The 21454-nt window shown below is 54.3% G+C and overlaps 2 protein-coding genes across 4 annotated transcripts in view; one reads left to right on the top strand and one right to left on the bottom strand.

Annotated features, from left to right (window-relative positions):
• ABL1 (ABL proto-oncogene 1, non-receptor tyrosine kinase) overlaps positions 1-11191 on the top strand; it is a 144290-nt gene extending 133099 nt beyond the window's left edge. For both annotated transcript variants that reach the window (XM_027614785.1, XM_027614786.1), the window contains exons 7-11: positions 451-635; positions 3132-3284; positions 4840-4929; positions 5265-5429; positions 7484-11191. In XM_027614785.1, coding sequence (XP_027470586.1) covers positions 451-635; positions 3132-3284; positions 4840-4929; positions 5265-5429; positions 7484-9201 — 2311 coding nt within the window. In that variant the 3' untranslated portion in view covers positions 9202-11191. The remainder of the gene's footprint in view (positions 1-450; positions 636-3131; positions 3285-4839; positions 4930-5264; positions 5430-7483) is intronic.
• A 4911-nt stretch (positions 11192-16102) lies between these two features.
• On the bottom strand, positions 16103-19136 carry LOC113934901 (pyroglutamylated RFamide peptide). 2 transcript variants are annotated; one of them, XM_027616496.1, is made up of 2 exons: positions 18982-19136; positions 16103-17254 (listed from the first exon to the last, which is right to left on the bottom strand). In XM_027616496.1, the coding sequence occupies exon 2, from the start codon at positions 17252-17254 to the stop codon at positions 16844-16846; it is 411 nt and encodes a 136-aa protein (XP_027472297.1). In that variant the 5' UTR covers positions 18982-19136; the 3' UTR covers positions 16103-16843. The 2 variants fall into 2 exon arrangements, with proteins under 2 accessions (XP_027472297.1, XP_027472298.1); XM_027616497.1 differs by lacking the exon at positions 18982-19136 and adding an exon at positions 17820-17904.
• Between the last annotated feature and the right edge of the window lie 2318 nt (positions 19137-21454).

Here is a 21454-nt window from a genome sequence, read left to right as displayed (position 1 = left end):
TGTCCTTTATCAAGTCTGGATAGGCCAAATGGAGACTCCCTCTGATGGAAGTTGAGGACTGGCTGGTGCCCTTGTTCCTGTGCCTGGCATAGAGCTGTCCTAACTGGGCAGACCCTTAGGGGACCGGGGGTGTGTGCAGGCGTCAGTGGAAGCACTTTACGTATTAGCTGATGACCGCTCACCGCAGCCCTAAGAAGAGGTGCTGCCTCTGTCAGCTTCATCGTAGGGATGCGGGTAACGGAGGCCCAGGGTCATGAACTTGCACCTCTGCTGCCTCTCACCTCGGCAGGCAGATGCTGAGGGACGAGCGCTGCTCCCGCTGGGGTATTCACACACGTCCCCCGGGGCACTGGACCCAGTTGTCAGGGGTGCGCCTTCACTCGCTGGTGGTGGATTTGTGAGGCCGGGAAAGCTGGCCACAACTCACGGGTGAACGCTTTCTTTTCCCAGAGATCTTGCTGCCCGAAACTGCCTGGTAGGGGAGAACCACTTGGTGAAGGTGGCTGATTTCGGCCTGAGCAGGTTAATGACAGGGGATACCTACACAGCCCATGCCGGGGCCAAGTTCCCGATCAAGTGGACAGCGCCGGAAAGCCTGGCCTACAACAAGTTCTCCATCAAGTCCGACGTCTGGGGTAAGGACTGCTGCTGCTCCCGGCCGGCCCTCGCTGCCAGGGTGGGCTCCTTCTCCCATTTTCCTCGCTCTCCTTGCCTTTTCACTGCCTCTTTCTCAGTCCTTCATTTATTTTCCTTTATCGCTTAATCCTTTCTTATTTTTTTCTTTCCCACTTTACAATCTTTACTCCTGTTTTCTCCCCAGAATGAAGTAAAAGCCAGCATTTTCTTCCAGAATAATTCAGATTACCTCCCCCCCCCCCCCCCCGCCCCTTCTAACTTACCACCTTCATCCGAAGCACGCTGCTTGGGTTTGCAGGGACAGTTAGCCAGCCCTGCAGGCACCCAGGGTCTTCTGAGCAGGGAATGCTGTGTAGTTTGGTTTGGGCTTTAAATTGGATATTGCCCTTGGAAGCTTCATGGGCCAGTATTCCTTTTGTTAAAGAACTTCTTATTGTGGCAGGTAGTAAGCATACACTGAAGAAGGCGGAGTTGCATCACGAGCCCCACGCACGCATCACCCACCTTTCCCGGCCATCAGCTCGGGGCGCTCCTACACCTCTATCCCACCCCCTCCCTCGGCCCTGTTTTGAAGCAGATCCCGATAGCATATGATTTTGTCCACAGATATTTCAGTATGAATCTCTTAAAGATGGCTTTTTTTACTCTTGTAACCACATTGCCCTTCTTCCCCAAATTGACAGTAATTTCTGAATATCACGATACAGTCAGTGTTCACATTTTCAGCTGAGTCTTAAAAATCCTACTTTTACGGTCTGTTTGAGTTGAGACCTGGCTACTGTTCACACCAGGCAGGTGGTCGATGTGCCCTCAGTCCGTCTGGTCCCTTAGCTCCGCTCCATCTTTTCACTGCCCTTGCTGTCTGTCTGTTGAAGAAACCCCCTCACGTGTCCTTCCATGTCTCCCACACTGCATCCCCGTGCTGTGGTTTAGTGTGTTCCTCTGTCTTCGGTACTCCTAGTAAGCGGGCAGGTGGGTCTGGACCTCTGGGTCATCCTCGGGTTTGACTTCTTTCAGCAGGACGACGTCATGCTCCGTGGTGTGCTATTTCATCAACATCTCTTGTGTGATTTTAGCAGCTCCTGATACCTAGTACCTAGATCCACTCGTTTATGAGGGGTTACCCAGTGCTGCTTCTCTCATTCTGTCACTCCGCGTTCACTCGTTAGCTCAGTACTTCTGTAAGAAGAAACCTTCATCTACTGTTTGGTTAAGTAGGGGGTGGGGGGGTGGTATACAGTTCATTTGGGAAGGACAGCGTCGTTGTTAGCTTCCTTGCTGTTGTCTACCGGTGTTCACACAAACGAGTCAGTTTTTTAATACCCTCCAGTGATGACCAAGTAGATTTTTGGGGTTTCTTTCTTTCTTTTGTGACACTATCATTGAATATATTTTAATCCATTGTAGTTCTTTTCCTTATTGATACTCCGATTGTCTCTTGTTTGGCCAGTGGGAACTTCACATTGCTCCTGGTTTTGACAAGACCCTTGTAGTCTTTAATAGCATCTGTGCTGTCTGGAGCGATAAAGATATTCCACGTTCATTCCCTGCCCTAGACCTGAATTACCCATTTCTCCAAGGAGTCCTGGTCCCTTTAATGAGATCTGGAATTTCAAGGCTATAGTCCGTGCTTTCAAACTTTCAAATATTTATTTAAAGGTTTTATTTTATTATTTTTTAAAGATTTTATTTATTTATTTGAGAGAGAGAATGAGAGAGAGAGCATGAGAGGGGAGGGTCCGAGGGAGAAGCCGACTCCCTGCTGAGCAGGGAGTCCGATGCAGGACTCGATCCCGGGACTCCAGGATCATGACCTGAGCCGAAGGCAGTCGCTTAACCAACTGAGCCACTCAGGCGCCCAAGATTTTATTTATTTTGAGAGCGAGAGCATGTGCATGCATAAGAGTGGGGAAGGGGCAGAGGGAGAGAATCTCAAGCAAACTCCACACGGAGCGTGGAGCCCCATACGGGGCTCGATCTCATGACCCTGAGATCATGACCTGAGCTGAAATCAAGAGTCGTATGTTTAACCGACTAAGCCACCCAAGCACCCCGATTTTATATGATTTTTATGAAACGTTTGGAGTTGGAAGGGGCCTTGGAGATGATACTGTACACCAGAGAGAGGTGGCTTGTCTTAGACACTTAGCTAGTTGATCTCAGAGCTAGGAGTAGAATGGCCTCCTGACTTCCAGCCCTAGGTGCCCTCTACCATAAATCCCAGCAAGGTGGTCACATTACCTCAGAGACACTGGAGGGGCCGATCAACCCAGTTTCTTTTCCCCTCTAGCACGTTTTGGAAGGGGCAGGGTGTTAACGTTTCATTCTGTCCTGGGCTGTTGGTCATTAAGCCTGGTAAAATGTGCCTGGCTTGCTTCTGAGGGTGTAACTTCTAATGTCCACTGCATAGGTAACCAATTTTAAACGCACGATAGTTAAATTTCATACATCTTGAACCAGCTTTCTCTTCCTTTTTTTTTTTTTTTTTTTTGTAGCTTTTGGAGTATTGCTTTGGGAAATTGCTACCTATGGCATGTCACCTTACCCAGGAATTGACCTGTCCCAGGTGTATGAGCTGCTAGAGAAGGACTACCGCATGGAGCGCCCGGAAGGCTGCCCAGAGAAGGTCTACGAACTGATGCGCGCATGTGAGCCTTCCCCAGCCAATTCTAAAAATTCTCTGTGGGCACTGTGAGAAATTACCGTCCAGGCGTGTATTCCCAGAGTGAAGTAGTCCTCCCTTCCTTTATTCACATTCTTCAGAATCAGCCAGTGTAGCAGATAGGTGCATACTGACTCAGACTTGTTTCTATACATATTGTTTATACATAGTGTTTATATGTGAGGGGTTTTTTTGATTTGTTCTTAATGCAAAAATGGGATTGATGGGTATCAAACTTGGATTTCTTATTAATAAATACAAATTCCTGGGCCCTACCTCCAAATATTCTGCTGTAGTAGGTAAATACTCCGGGTGATGTTTATCTAGTTGGTTTTATTATATATATATTTATATATATATAAAATCATTCCCTCAGCTTTTTTTTTCACATGGCATATCTTTTGTGTCCATATTTCAAAGACATCTCTCCCTCTCCCCACCCCCTTATTTTTATAGAGCTGTTTAACTTCCCATTAAATGATTTATTCATTCGGTCCCATTTTGGTGGACATTTGGTTGTTTTGCACATTTGTTTGGCTTTTGCCATTATAAACAAAACAAGGATGAACACCCTTATATGTATACCTCTGTGCATTATACTGGGATTTCTAAAAGTTGAACCGTTGGTTCAAAGGGCTACTTGCATTTTAAATTTTGATAGATTTTACCAAATTGTTTTCCAGGAAAGGTGTACCAATTTATACTCCCACCAGAAGTGTAGGAGAGTAACTCTGTGCTCTCGTCAACATGGGGCTTCATCAGTCCTTAATCCTCACGTTAATCTTGGGGCACTTGGGTGACTCATTTGGTTAAGCATCCAACTCTTGATCTCAGCTCAGGTCTTGATGTCAGGGTCGTGCGTTCGAGTCTTACATTGGACTCCACACTGGGCATGGAGCCTACTTAAAAAAGTAAATCCTCATGTTAATCTTGTTTTAATTAACATTTCTTTACTGATGAGGATTTCAGACTTTGATAACCCAGAAGTAAGGGTAAAATAGAAGGCAAGCCATTTATTTGACTTAGTGATTCTCTGCACTTGCTAGAGTGGGGCTGGGGAAAAGATTTATAAATGTAGTTCTTGCTGTCACTTCTCTCTGGGGTTTTACAATCCATATTTCTGCCAATATCTAAAGTCTTTTCGAATTCTTAATGTCTGTAATAGGACACAGTGACATTTGTCACTCTAACTTGTCACAGCAAAAGATGGTTAGCAGGATTGGGCTGCCTTTTTTTTTTTTTTTTTTTTTTAAGATTTTACTTATTTGAGAGACCACGAGTGGGGAATGGGGCAGAGAGAGAGGGAGAAGCAGGCTCCCTGCTGAGCAGGGAGCCCAACACAGGGCTTGATCCCAAGACCCCAACACAGGGCTTGATCCCAAAACCCCGAGATCATGACCTGAGTCGAAGGCAGATGCTTGACTGAGCCACCCAGGCACCCCTGGGTGCTTCTTTCATTACCAGACTTTCCTTGAGAATTGCTAGCCCCCAACTTGTTATTAGGGCCTCATGCATGGTCTGACTGGGTTTCGTCCATCCAGGTTGGCAGTGGAATCCCTCTGACCGGCCCTCCTTTGCTGAAATCCACCAAGCCTTTGAGACGATGTTCCAGGAATCCAGCATATCAGATGGTAAAATGCCCATTCCTGGGGGTGCCTGCAGCAGTGGGGTGAGAGGTTGGGTTGGAAGGGACAGCCAGGCCCTTTAGTTCACTTCCTGCTAGAAGAGCCCAGGCCAGCAAAGTTCTCTGAGACCAGAGAACTGGGCAGGAGTGTTGAGCATGGAGCTGTCTTACAGCCATGCCCAACTCTGAAAAGTACCGAGTACGGTCTTCTCAGCATCTATATCTCCTCTGTAACTGTGCATGGATGACCACTCTTACCTAAGGAGAAAAAAAAAAAAAACACCAGCATACCAAACTGACACCATTACTGATGGCCACTGGTTTTTGGTTTTGTTTTCGTAGAAGTGGAAAAGGAACTGGGGAAAAAAGGTGTGCGAGGGGTTGCAAGTACTTTGCTGCAGGCCCCAGAGCTGCCCACCAAGACAAGAACCTCCAGGAAAGCTGCGGAGCACAAAGACCCCACTGATGTGCCTGAGACGTCCCACTCCAAGGGCCCGGGAGAGACCGGTATGTCCCCCCAGCCGCACCAGACACCCAGAGGAGTCCCACACCCTCAGGGCCAGGGCAGGCAGATTCTTGTTAGTGATCCAGCTTTGAAAAGAGGAAGGTTCTCCTCTCTGCACAGCATCCTGCCCCTCCTTCTGGAAATCATTAGGAACCATTGGCTTCAGCAGTTAGTTTGGTCAAGTAGGCACAGGTGCTCATGAAACCGACTGAGAACAAACTCGCCTTTTCATGTATTATTCACAGCATTTGTGGTTGCTCTTGCAGGGCAGATAGAACAATAAATATTGAACCAGATGAAGAGCAGCTTGTTGTGAAAGCACTGATACGAAAAGCTCGCTGGAACTGACGGAGCCAAGAGACACCTGTGGCGCAGAGCTGGTGTCCACGCACGGTCTCTGAGTAAAGACTCTGTCGGCCACTGTTCCCTAGACGTGCAGGGGAGGTGCGATGGTGCACGGGGGTCTCAAGGTGTAAGGAGGAATAATGCCCGCAAACACTGACCTAGTGTCTCCCCTGTGCCCTGCTCTCCTTTGAGTTCGGCTGCTCTGATGTAGCACTTGCTACTCTCCCAGCAAAGCCCCAGGAATCTGGGTTTGTAGAGGCTCCTGGGGGATGCTCTGACGGACCACAGATGAATGGGAAGGGGCAGGACAAAGCCAGAATAATGAGATGTTTAGCCATAGCAGGATTCCCAGATTTTTTTTATTGTGTACCCATATTAGTTTAAAGAAAAGTCACATGTGCAGCCTGAGAATTTACACGTACTACCGCACAGACACGTATATCATAAAATACACCAAAAATGTGCACTTAGAAGTAAACGTTTACGTTACAAAATCCAAATTATTATAATGCTTTCTTTCCACACACCCCTGGATCGTCTTGCTCACCCACTTTGGAGTCCGTGGCATATAGACTATCCAGAAGGTTGGACCTTTATCCTTCTGTTAGCTGTCATGATTTCAGGTGGTTGAGCAGTAGGGATGGGGAGAGGCCGCTGTGGGAACTTGAGGCTTATTAAAAGCCCAGTGATAAGCAATCATGTTCATTTATGCCCGTCAGTATTCATCTGAGGGGTATTTTGATATGTAATCTCATGGTGAGCCGAGAGTGTCAATTAGCTGTTCAGCACTGAAATAGAGCCGTGCATAATTCGTTAGGATTTCACGTTCTTCAACTTCTTCCGCTGGATTAAAGTTTTGGAGGCCCTCGGCTTCCTCTGAGTCAGGTGTCCTACGTGCCTCCTGGTGTTCTGACAGGTGCCCCCTTGCACCTCTGCTCCGGTTGTAGACGTCCTCTGTGCTGCTCTGGGTGCTGACAGAAAGCCGCTCTCCTCACAGCTGCCCTCTGAGGGAGAAGTCTGTCATTCCCTAGCCAGGAGCTTGGCAACACCAGAAAGATTTCTTAGGAGTTATTATTCATGTATAAAGAATGCCCATTTAAAAATTTGTACAGGTCACTCCTTCTTGTTTGCCAAGTGTAACAGCCCATTGTCACTGTGGTGTGCGGCCCCTTCCCTTCAAACCTCACCTCCCAAGAACCTGGATTGGCAGGTCCGAGAGGCATGGGGCCTGACCCTTTGCTCAGCCCTGTCGTGGTTTTTGCGTGCTAGGTAGTGGTATTGGGGGGCTCTGTGCTGTCAAGGAAGCCCCAGGGCAGGGATGGGGGGCCTGGCTTTCTGTGCTGGTGTCTTCACAGAAGAGAGACCTACGCTTTTCCTAATAATATTAACAGTGGTGACAACAGTTAGTGAGAAATTATGTGCCGATAGCTGGAACAAATGCTTTACGCTCACTGCATTATGTTCACACAACAACACTATGGGTGTGTTTTGTTCCCCTCCGTTTCATAGATGCGAGAGCGGAGGATGCACGCAGAGGCGTCCCTCGCCCAGGCCAAGGCTGGGGAATGGCAGAGCCGGTGCTCACAAGCAGGCCTGCCAGCGCCCAGACCCTTGGCTGCTCCTCTGTAGAGAACAGGGGGCCAGCCCCAGGTTCCCCCTACAAAGGAGCCTCCAGTCCGGAGTCGTGAAAACTCTTCCCACTGTGTTTCAGATCCTCTGGACCACGAGCCTCCTGTGTCTCCACTGCTCCCTCGGAAAGAACGAGGTCCCCAGGATGGCAGCCTAAATGAAGATGAGCGCCTTCTTCCCAAAGACAAAAAGACCAATTTGTTCAGTGCCTTGATCAAGAAGAAGAAAAAAACCGCCCCAACCCCCCCGAAACGCAGCAGCTCCTTCCGGGAGATGGATGGCCAGCCCGAGCGCAAGGCGGCCAGTGAGGAAGACGGCCGAGAAACCAGCAACGGGGCGCCGGCCCTCACGCCCTCGGACGCAGCCGAGCCAACCAAGTCCCCAAAGCCCAGCAGCGGAGCTGGTGTCCCCAATGGAGCCTTCCGGGAGTCAGGGGGTGCAGGCTTCCGGTCTCCCCACCTGTGGAAAAAGTCCAGTACACTGACCAGCAGCCGCCTGGCCGCCAGTGAGGAGGAGAGTGGCAGCAGCTCCGGCAAGCGCTTCCTAAGGTCCTGCTCTGCCTCCTGCGTGCCTCACGGGGCCAGGGACACAGAGTGGAGGTCCGTCACCCTGCCTCGGGACCTGCAGTCCACGGGGAGGCAGTTTGACTCGTCCACGTTTGGAGGGCACAAAAGCGAGAAGCCAGCTCTGCCTCGGAAGCGGGCAAGTGAGAACAGGTCCGACCAGGTGACCAGAGGCACGGTGACTCCCCCACCCAGGCTGGTGAAAAAGACCGAGGATGCAGCAGACGAGGTCTTCCGAGATGCGGGGGAGTCCAGCCCCGGCTCCAGCCCTCCCAGTCTGACTCCGAAACTCCTCCGCAGGCAGGTCGCGGGGGCTCCTTCCTCTGGCCTTCCCCACAAGGATGAGGCCGGGAAGTCCAGTGCCTTGGGGACACCTGCTGCAGCTGAGCCGGTGCCCCCCGCCAGCAGAGCAGGGCCAGGCGTGTCCGGAGGGACCGGCAAGGCCCCCACCGAGGAGCCCAGAGCGAGGAGGCACAAGCCCTCCTCTGAGTCCCCAGGGAGAGACAAGGGGAAACTGTCCAAGCTCAAACCTGTCCCGCCGCCCCCACCACCAGCCTCTGGTGGGAAGGCCGGGAAGCCCTCTCAGAGCCTGAGCCAGGAAGCAGCTGGGGAGGCCGGCACTGGCGGGAAAGCCAAAGCCACGGCCGTGGTTGTGGATGCTGTGAACAGTGACACCATCAAGCCCGGTCCGCTGGGAGAGGGCGTCAAAAAGCCCGTGCTCCCGTCCATGCCAAAGCCACAGTCGTCCAGCAAGCCAGCGGGGACCCCAGCCAGCCCAGCTCCCGCCCCCTCCACCTTGCCATCAGCATCCTCTGCCCTGGCTGGGGACCAGCCAGCCTCCACCGCCTTCATCCCTCTCATATCGACCCGTGTATCTCTTCGGAAAACCCGCCAGCCTCCAGAGCGGATCGCCAGTGGCACCATCACCAAGGGCGTGGTCCTGGATGGCACGGAGGCTCTGTGCCTGGCCATCTCCAAGAACTCCGAGCAGATGGCCAGCCATAGTGCCGTGCTAGAGGCCGGCAAGAACCTCTACACGTTCTGCGTGAGCTATGTGGATTCCATCCAGCAAATGAGGAACAAGTTTGCCTTCCGCGAGGCCATCAACAAACTGGAGAATAATCTCCGGGAGCTTCAGATCTGCCCGGCAACAGCAGGGAGTGGCCCGGCGGCCACTCAGGACTTCAGCAAACTCCTCAGCTCCGTGAAAGAGATCAGTGATATCGTGCAGAGGTAGCAGAGGCCAGGCGTCAGGCCAGCCGGAGCCAGCTGCCGCGCGTGAGGGCTTCCACAGGCCTGCCACGGTGGCTGCCACGAGACCAGTGAGGTGGCCCGGGGGCCCTGTGCAGACGGGGCTGAGGGTCACTGCGGAGCACGGCTCTACTACCTAGGCTTTGCCCCGGCCATGCTTCCGCACTTTCGCCTCCCCAGCCCGGGCTCCCTGAGCCGCCCCTGTTCCGAGCTCTGTCTGTGGAGTTCCCGCTCTGTGGACTTCCGTTGGCCCACCAGCCTCTTCCCCACATAGTGCTCCAGGACTGAGCTCTGTGGGCCAGGTGGGAAAGCGGATGAGCATTTCTTTTTCGCTTTTCTTTCCAGAGGCCCTCCTCTGGCTCTGCCTTCTCCTCTATTTCCCTCAAGGACGAGTGCCCTGAACAGGAGCCTTTTCACCAAGGCCAAGCAACTGTCCCCTCCACTTACCCCAGGGAGGGAGCCTGTGCGCTCCTCTTCTTGTGCCTCCTGCACTGAAGACACGTTTCCCGAACTCCATCCTGGAAGAGGCTGCCAGCTGGTCACTCTGCCCTCTGTTGCTGCCGGGGGGCCGGTGCCCTCACATTTACTCATGTGACGGACAGCTCTTGATTTGGGGGATAAAACAGGGTGCTGAGACCAACCGGCCTTCGGGTCCTGGGACAGGTGGGGAAGCCGAAGAGGCCCGTGGTGTGGGAGACCGTCCTTGTCATCCGTTCTCTCGGGTCCTTGCTGTCCTGTGACAGGCACTGCTCATCCTGGATGGAAAGCTTGAGTCCTAAGGGTAGCAGGGTCTCAGTCTAGTGTACCGGGGCAGGGGAGGCAGGAGGGATGGCTAGCTGGATGAACAGCTGGTGCCCAGGTGGCCTGGGGCTGGGCCTAGACAGGTCTGCTTCAGGCCCAGGTCACCTTCCTTTCAGATTTCCAGGTGCCCAGAAAAGGCACTTGCTCTTGATTTCTGACTGATCTCTTTCTCCTCCCTTGTACTCCTCTGAGACAGAGTAGATTCATGCAGAGCTCTTTCCTGTGTGACAAGCCAGTCCTGTTTTCTGGAGTTCTTGAAGCATTCCGTGGCTCTGCCCTCAGCCCAGCCACCTCTGGTACAGCAGGACCTGCCATCGGCCACCAGTACACGGGAGGAAAAGGACTGTGGAGCCAAAGCCCCAGCCAGTGTTGGCTGTGCACTAAGGGGCAAAAGTCCTGTTGAATCACCATGAGCAACACTTAGTCCCCTGTTTCTGTTGGGGTTATCAGAGATGAAGAAGACCACAAACAAATAAAGCCCCAGAACATGTCTCAAAGAGCAGGCCTTTGTCTACTCTCCCCAGGAGGCCCGGGACCAGGCTTGTGGGGCAGAGGCCCGGACCGTCTTGAGCTTGACCTAGAGCAGCTACTGAAGAGTGGGCAGGCACGTGCCTGCGCCTCATGCCAGGCCCAGGAGCAACCCTTGGAGAAACCAGGAGCAACCACCTTCCAGCCCCATGCCTTCTCGTGCCATGAGCGCACATGGGCCCCATTTTTATGCTCCTCACCTAAACTTGTATTTTATTTCTCTGATAGAGATGGTTTACGCTGCCCTCACGGTGCATCACCTCTTTGCCCCATCCCCCCCCCAGGCTGCTGTGTTAGGCAGACTGAGGGAGGTGCCCGAACACCACCAGAGGCCTTGCAGACAAAGTAAAACAGACCCCACCCAGCTTCTCAACTGCGTTTCCGTGAGGTACTGGTCTCTTTGTTCACATGATGTGCCACTATATTTTGCATTTATATCTTGGTATTACACTCTTTTATAGACTTGCTCTTTTATAAATGACATGTAAATAGTTTTCCACTATTCTCCCTTCTCAAATGCCTATGGTGTCTTTTTTTTTTTTTTTTTTGGTCCAGTACATTTTGTTTCTGTATATGACTCTGTGTTTTTTGAATCCACATCTCTCCGTAGTATTTTTTAAATAAATGTTTACAACATTAGAACTCGGGCAGATTGCTCTGGTCTGTACTTTTCCCCTGTTCAGAGCTGTGGGGTGCATGTGGTGGTGGGGGTCCCTGTTTCCCTGAAGGGGGACTGGAGGCTTCGTGGCGGGATTCCAACGCGAATCCTGCATCTTCCTCGGCCTTCCGAGAGCAGTCTCCGCATCCTGGCCTCAGGCCCTGCTTGTGCCCTTGACACTGATTTTGCCAGCAGCACTGGGAGTGGGCTCTGCCACAGGAGGGGCTACGTCTCACTGGGGTGGGAAAGGAAGATGAGCCCCAGGGCTGTGCTCGCTGTCAGCCTGTCATAGCATCATTGAAATGGGGAAGAGGTGTCCTGGACTCCACTGGCCTGGAAGCGTTGGTACCCCCACAGGTGTGCTTTTCTCTGCGAACCCACCCCAGCTCCCCTCCCCCCCCAGCCCCCGAAGCGCCTCTCGCTCATGGTGGTCCACACGCCCCGTGTCTTACTTCTCTGTGTACAGGGGGAGGGGCGGGAGCAGGGGTGCTGGCCTCAGGGTGATGGAAATGCCACCCGGTGGGCTGTGGCGTCTCCCAGCCCCCCACCGAGGGGACCAAAGGGGGCACATGCGGCTGTTTCCCTATTTGGGCCTCCATTGAACGCCAGCTGACAGCTCAGAAAGTGGAAGTCAGGAAAGTAAGTAGCGCTCTCTGATAATGATACTTATTAAGCCGCAGACTTGTCAGAGGATACAGATCTGCTCACCAAAGCATGGTGAGGAGCATGGTTCGGCGGAAGCTCCACGGCAGAGGTGAGGACGCAGGCCCTGGTGAGGTGGGGGCTGCTGGGACCACGGAGCGCGCTCATGCCCAGGAGCTACAAGACCTCCCCTGTTTCATGGAGGCAGGAATGGAGGCCTGGGCCGCACTCTGTCCGTGGTTGAACCATAGCTGGACACTGGATTTCCCGGGTCTGGGGCGTCTCCTCAAGGCACAGCTCTCGAGTCGGAAAGAAGACACAGAGTGACTACAGAGACAGCCACCACCGATGGCCGCTCCCACTGTGCCAGATGTGCGCCAGCCCCAGAGTCTTCATGGCCTCTTTGGCAGAGCGCATTAACCCATTTTCTTGACGCCCAGCAATGAGGTTACAGTTGTCACGGCTCGAGCATGGTGCCACGTCCACGTGCCAGTCACCGTGGCACCTGTGCCCGTGGGAAATACGGGTCTTCTCTCAAGTAAGAATCTTGTGTGTGCCACCTAAGCTTCAGAAACTTCCTTGGGTCTGGCCGTTCTGGAACAGTGGTTCTTAACCTTTGTTAGGCCACAGAACCCCTTGAGAACTTAGCACACTGGGATCTAGCCCCAGGAGAACACACAGAGCTGCACACACCCGGTGTTCCGATCCTTGCGAGGCCTGCGCTCGAGGTCCAGAACCAGGCCGTGGGGTCAGGTCTGCCAGCAGGGCCAGCAGCTGCTGTCGTCGTCAGAGCAAAGTACAAGCCAAAATGGCAAAATGGGAAAGAGCAAGCACTGACAGCCTCGGACCGAAAACAGCCGAGAGGAGCAGTGCGTGATGGTGTGCTTACAGTGGAGACGGACGAACTAGTCATAACGCGGTATACACAAGTCAAACGTAACGTGGAGGAGAAGCAGCCAGCCAGCCATTTGTGATGCCAGAAGCTTCCATCTATTGAAAGCAGCACAGCTGGTCTGTGGTTTGGTGTTAGAAGTCACGACAGAGGTTCATGCCTGGTTGGGATGCGGGGGAGCTGCGGGGGGTGCCTATAATGCTCTGTTTCCTAGTCTGGGTCACGCTGGCTAATGGGTGTGTCACTTGGGAACAATTTATTGAACTGTACACTCAGAATTGGAGCACGTTCTCCGTGTGTCAGATTTCAATGAGTTTTTTTTTAAAGATTTTATTCATTTGAGAGAGACAGAGCGAGACATTGAGCAGGGGGAGGGAGGGGCCGAGGGAGAGGGAGCAGCAGACTCCCCACTGAGCAGGGAGCCCGATGCGGGACCCGATCCCAGGACCCTGAGATCATGACCTGAGCCAAAGGCAGACGCTTAACCACCTGAGCCACCCAGGTGCCCTTCAATGAGCATTTTCTTAAAATTACAGCTCAGCTCACACGTGTAAGCTATATGCAACAGATGTGCTCGGTGTGACCACGTGAAACCCTCTCACTGTTTCTGTAATGAGGGAGGTTCTTTTCCTGTCATTTAACATGCAAGGAAGCTGAGGCTCAGAGATGTGAAGCAGCTTGCCCAGGGTCACACAGCACATGCCACTGTTCACCTACTATGCTGGACTAACTTGTTGGCAGTGCTGACGGCCCCAGCATGACCAGCAGAGCTCTGTGCTCCAGGGTCCGGCTCCTCCCTCTATCATGGAGTAGAAGAAGTCAAGAATTACAGCTGGCCCAAGCTTCTCCAGTGTCAGGATATGTTACAGGAGGCATTCCCAAACTGAGTGTCTTGGGGAATCGATTTTTCAGTGTTCTCCGCACAGAAGGCATCAGGTGGGACAAGACGGACCAACCACGGTGTCTGTCCATGCCTGCCCTCACCCAATACCTTCCCAACTTCTTGGGCGAGGCCCCAGCTCCCTGCTCGGAGGGTGACAGCATCTTTTCTGAGTTGGGGTCTTCAGTGGACTCTCATGCAGTGTCTCCAGCCCAGGGACAAAGTGAGGGCAAGGTGGTGGCTTGTTTACTACAGCAGGTGCCTGATGGCTTGCTGCCCCATGAGCCTCTTCCTTTCTTACGTTTTTGTGAATGTTTCAAACATGGGAAAATATAAGCAAAAATATTCCCCAGTCAGTTTAATAGCTGAATGCTTTTAGATCTGCACCCCAAGATGAAGGCTTTTTTTGTGTCTTGGAAAAATACAGTGAGAGGATGCAGACAGCTCTCAGGCACCTGGGCTGGAGACCACATTGCCATGCCAGGTGAAGCGAACCCGGACTGCTCAGGGGAGCTTAATCTGTGCTTGCAAAGTCAGTGTTTTCCGAAGAGCCTCACCTTCACTAATCTGGAGAGTGATCTTTCCCACCAAGGAGGGCGTGGGGGTGGCGTGACAGGCCCCCAAACCTCGAGCAAGCCTCACTGGGGTGGGGTGAGGGTTAAAGAGGAGATGTAGCCAGATACAGCGGGAGTGGATTTAACAGAGCAATGCCCTTAACAGTTTGATCGTTTGGATTTTCAGGGTTATTGAGCTCGAATGTACAAGCAACTGGAAAGAATAACTTTGTTGTTGATTGCTGTTGAATGATGAAAGCCTAATGACAGGATATCCACTCCTCTGAAGGCTCTCCTCCCCCCTTTCTTTATCTCTGATTTCTCTGAGGTTCATCTCCTACGAAATTAAAAACCAGCCAGTATATTCCTAAAGTGTGTATAAACACATGCAGGAGTATCTCAGCCTTGGTGACCTCCAAGTTCTTGTAATTAGTGACCACGGAGGCGTCTTGTTTTATTCTAAGAATAGAAATTGGCAAGGGGGGGCTCACCAGGGGACCTTGCTGCAGAGTGTCCCTCTGACCTTGGCCTTTGGTGTGTCCTGTCTCACCTGGTCTTTCCACAAGCCCATTCTCTGGCTTCTCTGTATGTGAATGAGCGAAGGCAGGAGTGATCCAGCGTGCTGCCCCCACCCCACCCCCCCAACCCCTGCCCTCCACAGAGTGGAAATGAGCACACGCTGGGGTGAGAGCCTGGACTGGGATCACACTTCCTTCACCTGGCCACCCTATGATGTCTATTCTCAGAGCCAGAGCTGTCCTTTATGGACACGCCTGGGACTCATTTTCTTGAGGTTTGCCCTCTGTGGCTTGAGGGTTGAGTGTTTGCCTCTTTTATCAACAGACGAAGAGCCCCAGGATGTGTTCTATCCCCGTCAGACTGCCCATTAGCAGGAGGCATCCTGGCTCATCCCTTCCCCAGACAGTGGTGGAGGCCAAAGAGAGTATGACGTGTCTCCCAGACCCGATGTCGCTGTCTGGCCCCTCTCCCGGTGGGGCCGTGTGCCCAGGCGTAGGGGAGAAGCAGCGAGGGGCTCCAGGAGAAGGCCTCTCGCTTTAACATAAGATGATGTTCTGATTCCTGTCTTCCTGGCCCATCCTACCACCCAATTTCTGCACTCCCCAGTCAGCTTGGCTCTTTTGTGACTCAGATCTGTCACCCCTTAATAAAGTGGCTTTCTGGCTGCCGGGGATTGAGAGCTGCTACTGGGGAAGGTAAGTCACTAATAGAATGGAAAACACTGAAATGCTCTGAGGTGCCAAGCTGGGCCCAACCCAGTGTGGTTCTAAAAGGCTAATAAAAATCCACCAATTAATTGTGACAGCTCAATGGAAAATTATTCAATTGTGAACAGGGCCAAGCAGCAGCTCGAAAGGAGGAGGGGAGATGTTGCCATAGTAACATCAATCTAGGTTCTCATCTCAGCGGTCGAAGCTAGCCTGGGAGTAAGCAGCATCAGACTGCCGTATCTGACATGGGATGGGATGCAGGACACAGCAGAGCGGCGTTTGAAAGAGATGCTCTGCCTTGCCCCGGGCCTGCAGCCACTCCGGCTGAGCGCTGGCCTCCCCTGGGGTGGAGAAGTTGTTTTCAGAATGCTCTTTGCTTTGAGAAAACCAGGGAAGGAGCAGCCAAGCGCAGGAGGAAAATACACCCCGTCTTGTGTTTCTCTCTGCCTTTGACCATGGGTATTTTACCAACTGCCAATTAAGGGGCTGCCGGGACAGGTGTGGATACAGGCAACGTGATTTCCATCTCCCCCGAGTTAAGGCACTGGCAGCTCAGGAGAAGCCGAACTCCTAGGGCACAGAGCACCTGTAGGCAAGAGTCAGGTGAGCTTTCCATTACGGTTTTGCAGTTAAACTTTTATTTCAAAGGATACACACAACACATTCATATTCTGAACATTTGAAAGGCAGCCTTGCTCGAGCAAAAATTTATTCCTTCCTTGTTCATCTCCTACTAGACTCCTGGCTTGGCAAACACTGTACCACCGAGGACAGTTATCAGAAGGGAATGGGCAGGCAGTTCTGAATGACATCTTGACACCACAGCAGGGTTTTCTTGCCAGAGGGATCTCGTGTTAATGGGATGGAGAACAAGAATTTTTTTTTTTTTTTTTTTAACTTTCAGAACCATCCTCTCTAGTCGGTGGGACGTGCTCCCTCAGAGTTGCACTTCGGATGTCAGCTACAGGCGTCCCTGTGGAGACTCCAAACTTTGATTACCCCACGGTCATCATCAGCCCACCTACCTTCAGCCTGAAGCCGACACAGCCAGCCCTGCCTGTCCATTGCCAGCCCTGCCTGTCCATATTCATGGCCCAGCAGCGGCCACGGCTGCAGGCCACGGCTGCGGGCTGCTGGGCCAGGGGACTGCTCAGAGCCAGACCACGGGGAAGGAGGCTGGGACGCTCTGTCCAACAGAGGAAAGGGCAGCGCTTTCTTCTTCACCGGGATGCAGCTTGCTTTGGGCCACCTCCTTTTTGATACCATCCAGGTCTTTGTCTCGGCAAAGTTGGAAATCAAAAGCAAGCACCCGCCTAAGTGATCCTACTGCTAAGAATTCATTATAATAATCCCCATGCCTTCTTCGTATCCTGGTCTTTCAGGCTCAAGGAGAAGACAGGAGCGGGAGTGGTAGCAGGGAGGGTCCATGGACACAGCGGCCCCCTCACTGCCGGCCAAAGCAGAAGCTGAAGGCACCTTTTTTCCTGCTGTAACTGCTGAGCTCCTCGGCCAGGGTCCCTAATGGGCCGCTGGCCTTCTCACCACCCGCGGGGAGGAAGCCGGTAGCCTCGCTACCATCATCCTGCCTCCCGAACCGGAACCTGAAGCCAGCGCGCTGTCGGCCCGATGTCTGCAGCTCCTTGGCCATGACAAGCAGGCCGTGAGGTTGTGGGGCTCTCGGCCGCGGCGAGGAGCCCCGTGGGAGGGGGGCGCGGTGTCCCCCGGGCAGGTCGGCCCAGCTCATTCCATCTCTGACACCTCTCACGGTGGCCATGGGCTCTTCTCTGTCCAACAGAGGAAAGCAGGCACCCAGCGGCAGGAGGAGGAGACACGACAGGGCGTGAGGGCCTGTCATCTGGCCCAGAGGAAAGAGAGGAAGAAGTTACCGGCTACACGCGTGGGCTTTGCACAACAACTTGTCAACAGTGCTTCCCAGGGCCTGGGCAGCCATCAAAGGCTGGTGGCTCCGCTGAGCCCAACTTGCAAGCAGCTTGAGGAAGTGTCACTATGCTGGGGGATCAGGCCTTTATTTTCTTAGCAGGCTCAGGAGCTGATTGCACCAATTAGGCTGATTCTCTCTCCCGCAGTCCCCTGCATCTGACGGCCTTGGCAGCTTAGCATTCACACCCGCCCGCTGCTGGGACGGCTTACAGCCGTGCCCCGGCCGCCCCCGAGTGCTGTGCAGATTTGGGCTCGTTCTTTTTTTTATTATAATTACTGACTCTAGGGCCATATCGTCTCAGAGCCCCGGGGTAGAAAATTCATAGCATCAATCTCTCTTAGTTTTCAACTTGATAATAAATGGGTCTGGCGAAGCTGTGTCGCTGGGACACTCTGCTCATGTCTCTTTAACATGGAAACGAGTTGTGCCCGGAAACAAGAAACAGACTTGATGTTCCTGGCCTAACTCAGACACCCACCTGGGGAGGAGCATGTGGACATGGCTGGGCTGTCGAGGATCCCTCCAGAGCACCGTCTGTGTGCACGGCTGCATGTCCTCATCACCAGTACCCTTCATTTGTAGGCCCTGTTCGTCCCAGGTCTTCCGGCAAGAAGACTGTCGGGAAGGCTAAGAGGTGGCACCTGGGCCACACAGCTGGCAATGGAGGCCCTTGGATTCAGGATTCTAGCGGCCAGACAGCTTCTTGGCATGCCAGGCCTGTGGGCAGTGCTCCCTGGCCCTGTCCCGGACGGTCCTCACAGCTCTCCCACAGGGCAGTCCTACCCCCTTCTACTGGGGGGCGGGGGGGTGCACAAACCGGGGACTGGCCCAGGATCTCACAGCGTTACAAGTGACAGAGCTGGGATACAGGCCCAGGTCTAAGTGACTCGGAGTCGCTACTCTACCCCACGGATGGCGGTCCTGGTGGATTGGAAACCGAAATAGAGCTTCCCAAAATGCCCTTGCTTCGGCAACAATGCTCCCTCTCAAAGGAAGCCTTTTGGTAATGACCATGGTGAGTCGGAGCTGGCTGTTGCTCTGAGTCGAACTGAGCCTAGAGGAAAGAGCTGGTTCTGGAGAAGAAGCATGGGCTCCTCAGAGCTCTTCCCAAAAATGGCTCCCTTGAAGACATTTCAAAGTGAACTCAGCCAGAAGGCTTTAAAAAAAAATCATAAAAGCGGCCCTCCTCCCTACCCAAATCCAGTCCTCCTAACTTCCATCATCTGATCGCCTGGGGCTGGAGCCAAGTCTGGCCTGCGTCGCAGAAGGCTATCCATCAGCACCCGGGCAGAGTGGAGGGGGGAGCTTTCCACCTGGGGGCTAGGCCTCTGGGTCTCAAGAAAGGGTGCACTGATGCACAGAAGGAAGTGGCTCCCGTTCCCTTTTGGGGAGTCCTGGACCCCTTCAGGAATGTGGTGGAAGCTTGAGACACTCACCACCAAAAATTAGGCCCCAGCATTCAGGACATGGCAGGGGAAGCACACGGTGGAGACCGGGGCTGAGCCCTCGAGGCCAGCTGCAGCCAATCTGGGCTGCAAGAGGAGCTGCTGGTCTCCACCTCTGGGGACCATGCAGCTCCTGGCCTGGGAGAAGGCCCCGGGCAGCGGGGCTCCTGCTAAGGACGGAGCCGCTGTACTCACCGGGCTGCGGGCCTGCTCCCCAGGAAGGCTGCTGGGCAGGGCGCCTCTGGGGTCTTGTCTGGGAGGTGTGGATCCTGGGTTCTCCTGCTTTATAACAGCCCCCTGGGTGGACTGCCATTCTGCCCTCTGATTGCTGCACCTTCCTGACCCTGGGATTCCGTTGGGGACTCCGGTGGTACAGGTGGTGCAGGACGGGGCAGTGCTGCCTGCGTTGATAAAGACCCAGCATAAACAGGATGTGGTCTGATGAGCGGAGCAGAGGGGGCTGCCCTTTGCCCAGAGGCCCGCCTCATTTGGAGGAGAGCGGGCAGCATCATTAGCTATAAATCGCAGGCTCAGACCCTCAAGTCCCTTGGAAGAGGCGTGGATGGCACACCCACCCTTATTCCTAGTGGTCTGCCTCCCTCTTCGGAGAAGGGGGGCGATGTCCGCACCTCACCCACCCATGCCGCACCAGCACAGCCGCCCCGGGGGGCTCAGGAAGTGAGACACCCGTTGTGAAGCCATTGCCCCTCACTCCCTCATTCCCGTCAGGTGCAAACTTGTGTGAGGCGCCGCCAGCTCGGGAGCCTCGCGAGGGGCTGAGCGGGGCAGCAGGAGGGGACGTGGAAGGGGTTTGGAGCCCCTGGCCTGGCTGAGCCCCGCTCAAGCCCACGTCCCCTGCAGCACAGCCTATGCGCTCCTTAGAAGGGAAGCCTGGTGTTTTCCCACCACCGCAACCCTAGCGCCGGCCTGGGCGCCTGACACCCATTTGGGAAAGGAAGGACACACCCGCAGATGTTTTCCAAACTGACTCTCCACTGGGTGGCCAGACAATGCCTCGCTTTCTGAACCTCAGCTGAGAGGCTTATGCCACCTTCGGCCGTGGTGACGGGCCACGGAGAGGAGGCTGCTGGCCTGGTGTGGGATTTGGCAAGGGCAGGGGGAGAGCTGTCCCGGTCATGGCTCCAGCTCTTTGCCCATAGCTGGTGCCCACGGTGGGGGCCGCCAGCATTCATCGCTCCCCAGCCCCTCACTCCCAGGGGATTTCTCCCCAGGGGAGCTCACACCGAGTGTGAGGAGCGTCACATGTTGCCACCTGCACGTGGGGTTGGAGGGGCAGCGCTGTGGGCCCACATGTTTCTGCAAGGCCCCCTCTGGTCCAGGCTCATCTCAGGGTGCTCACCGCACGGTTACTCACTCGGCCTGCCCTGGGATCATGGAGCGACCCTGGGGTCTGCTCCAGGTGCGAGGATCCGCACAGCTGAGCCAAGATGAGGTGCCTGGTCGGGCCAAGTGCACTGCAGAGTATTCTCCCCGCTCGGGCCAAGGTGGGAGGCAGGTGCCCATCACGGGGGGGAAGCATCTACCTGGGTACCGGCGCTCTGGCCGGTCCAGAGCCTGCAGCCTCGGGGGCCCCCTGCCCCTGTCTCTCCTGTCCTCCCATCCTGCTGCTCGTGCCTGGGGACCCCGCACTGTATCCGAGCAGCACTTGTGGGGAGACCAGCCCAGCCAGGCCCCCAGCCTCTACTCCTTGCTTGGCCTAGATTTTCCCTCCACCGAGAGCAAGCAGGGCAGTGAGGGGAGCAGGTGCCGGGTGAGGCTGCAGCCGCCCTGTTGTCTGGGGGAGCTGCTCAGGTGAGGCTGGGGACGAAGCACAGAGGCATTCCCCTGGTTTCGGGGGCCCTCACCCAGCTATTTCACCTTAGCCTGTGCAGTGCTAGGGGTATGGAGAGTCACCCCCCCCCCATTCACACAGGAATAGAGATGGACTCATGGGCACTTCCTCTCCCCCGTAGGCCCGAGAAAGGGGCTAGAAGACATCCCCCCTGCAGGGGCAGGGGGAAGACTGAGGCTCCGAGGGTCAGAGCCCATGGCTGCACCCTCTCCAGCCCCGTCTGCAGCAGGAAGCCTTGGTTCCCCTTGGTCTTGTCTGGAGAGAACAGGGTCAAGAAAAGCCAGTGTGGATTGACTTTGGGCCTCTCCATGGGCAGGTGCGAGGAGAGGGTGTGCCCATGTGCAGACCAGGGCAGGTGCAGAGCCGCTTCCATCCCTGAGGGGGGCTGGTGTGTGTGCGTGAGAGATGGGAGGGGCAGGGTTGTTTTATCTCCCTCGCTAGTACTGGTTGGTGGTGACATTGGGTGCTGGTTAATGATGGGGTGCAGCCTGCAGTGGCCACTCTCATGCCTTCTCTGTGCCTCAGTTCCCTTGGGTGTCAAATGGGAGGTTCTGGTTCCCGAGCTGTGCTCTCCGAAATTTCTCAGGGACAGCTGTGGAGAGTGGGGAGGGCAGGTGTGGGGTCAAGCTTCACGCTGGCTTCATGAATAACTAGCCATCAGGGACTTGTTTTTAATAAAGTCTCAGCTCCTCAGGACTCCAGCCCCAGCCCCAAGAGAGACCCACAGGGCCAGCTGGTCGCCCTGGAGCCCTGGGGAGGGGGTGGGGGTGCACAGGTTCATCCCCCGAAGCCCAGCCCCAGGAGGATCTCCCCCAT

Source organism: Zalophus californianus, chromosome 13, assembly GCF_009762305.2.
Source record: "Zalophus californianus isolate mZalCal1 chromosome 13, mZalCal1.pri.v2, whole genome shotgun sequence".
In the NCBI taxonomy this organism is placed as follows: Eukaryota; Metazoa; Chordata; class Mammalia; order Carnivora; family Otariidae; genus Zalophus; species Zalophus californianus.
The sequence above is the reverse complement of the archived record's forward strand: the minus strand, read 5'-3'. Positions and strand labels throughout refer to the sequence as shown.

Excerpts from the sequence above, each read along its gene's own strand:
- LOC113934901 (XM_027616496.1), bottom strand. The coding sequence starts at position 17,254 with ATGACAGGCCCTCACGCCCTGTCGTGTCTCCTCCTCCTGCCGCTGGGT.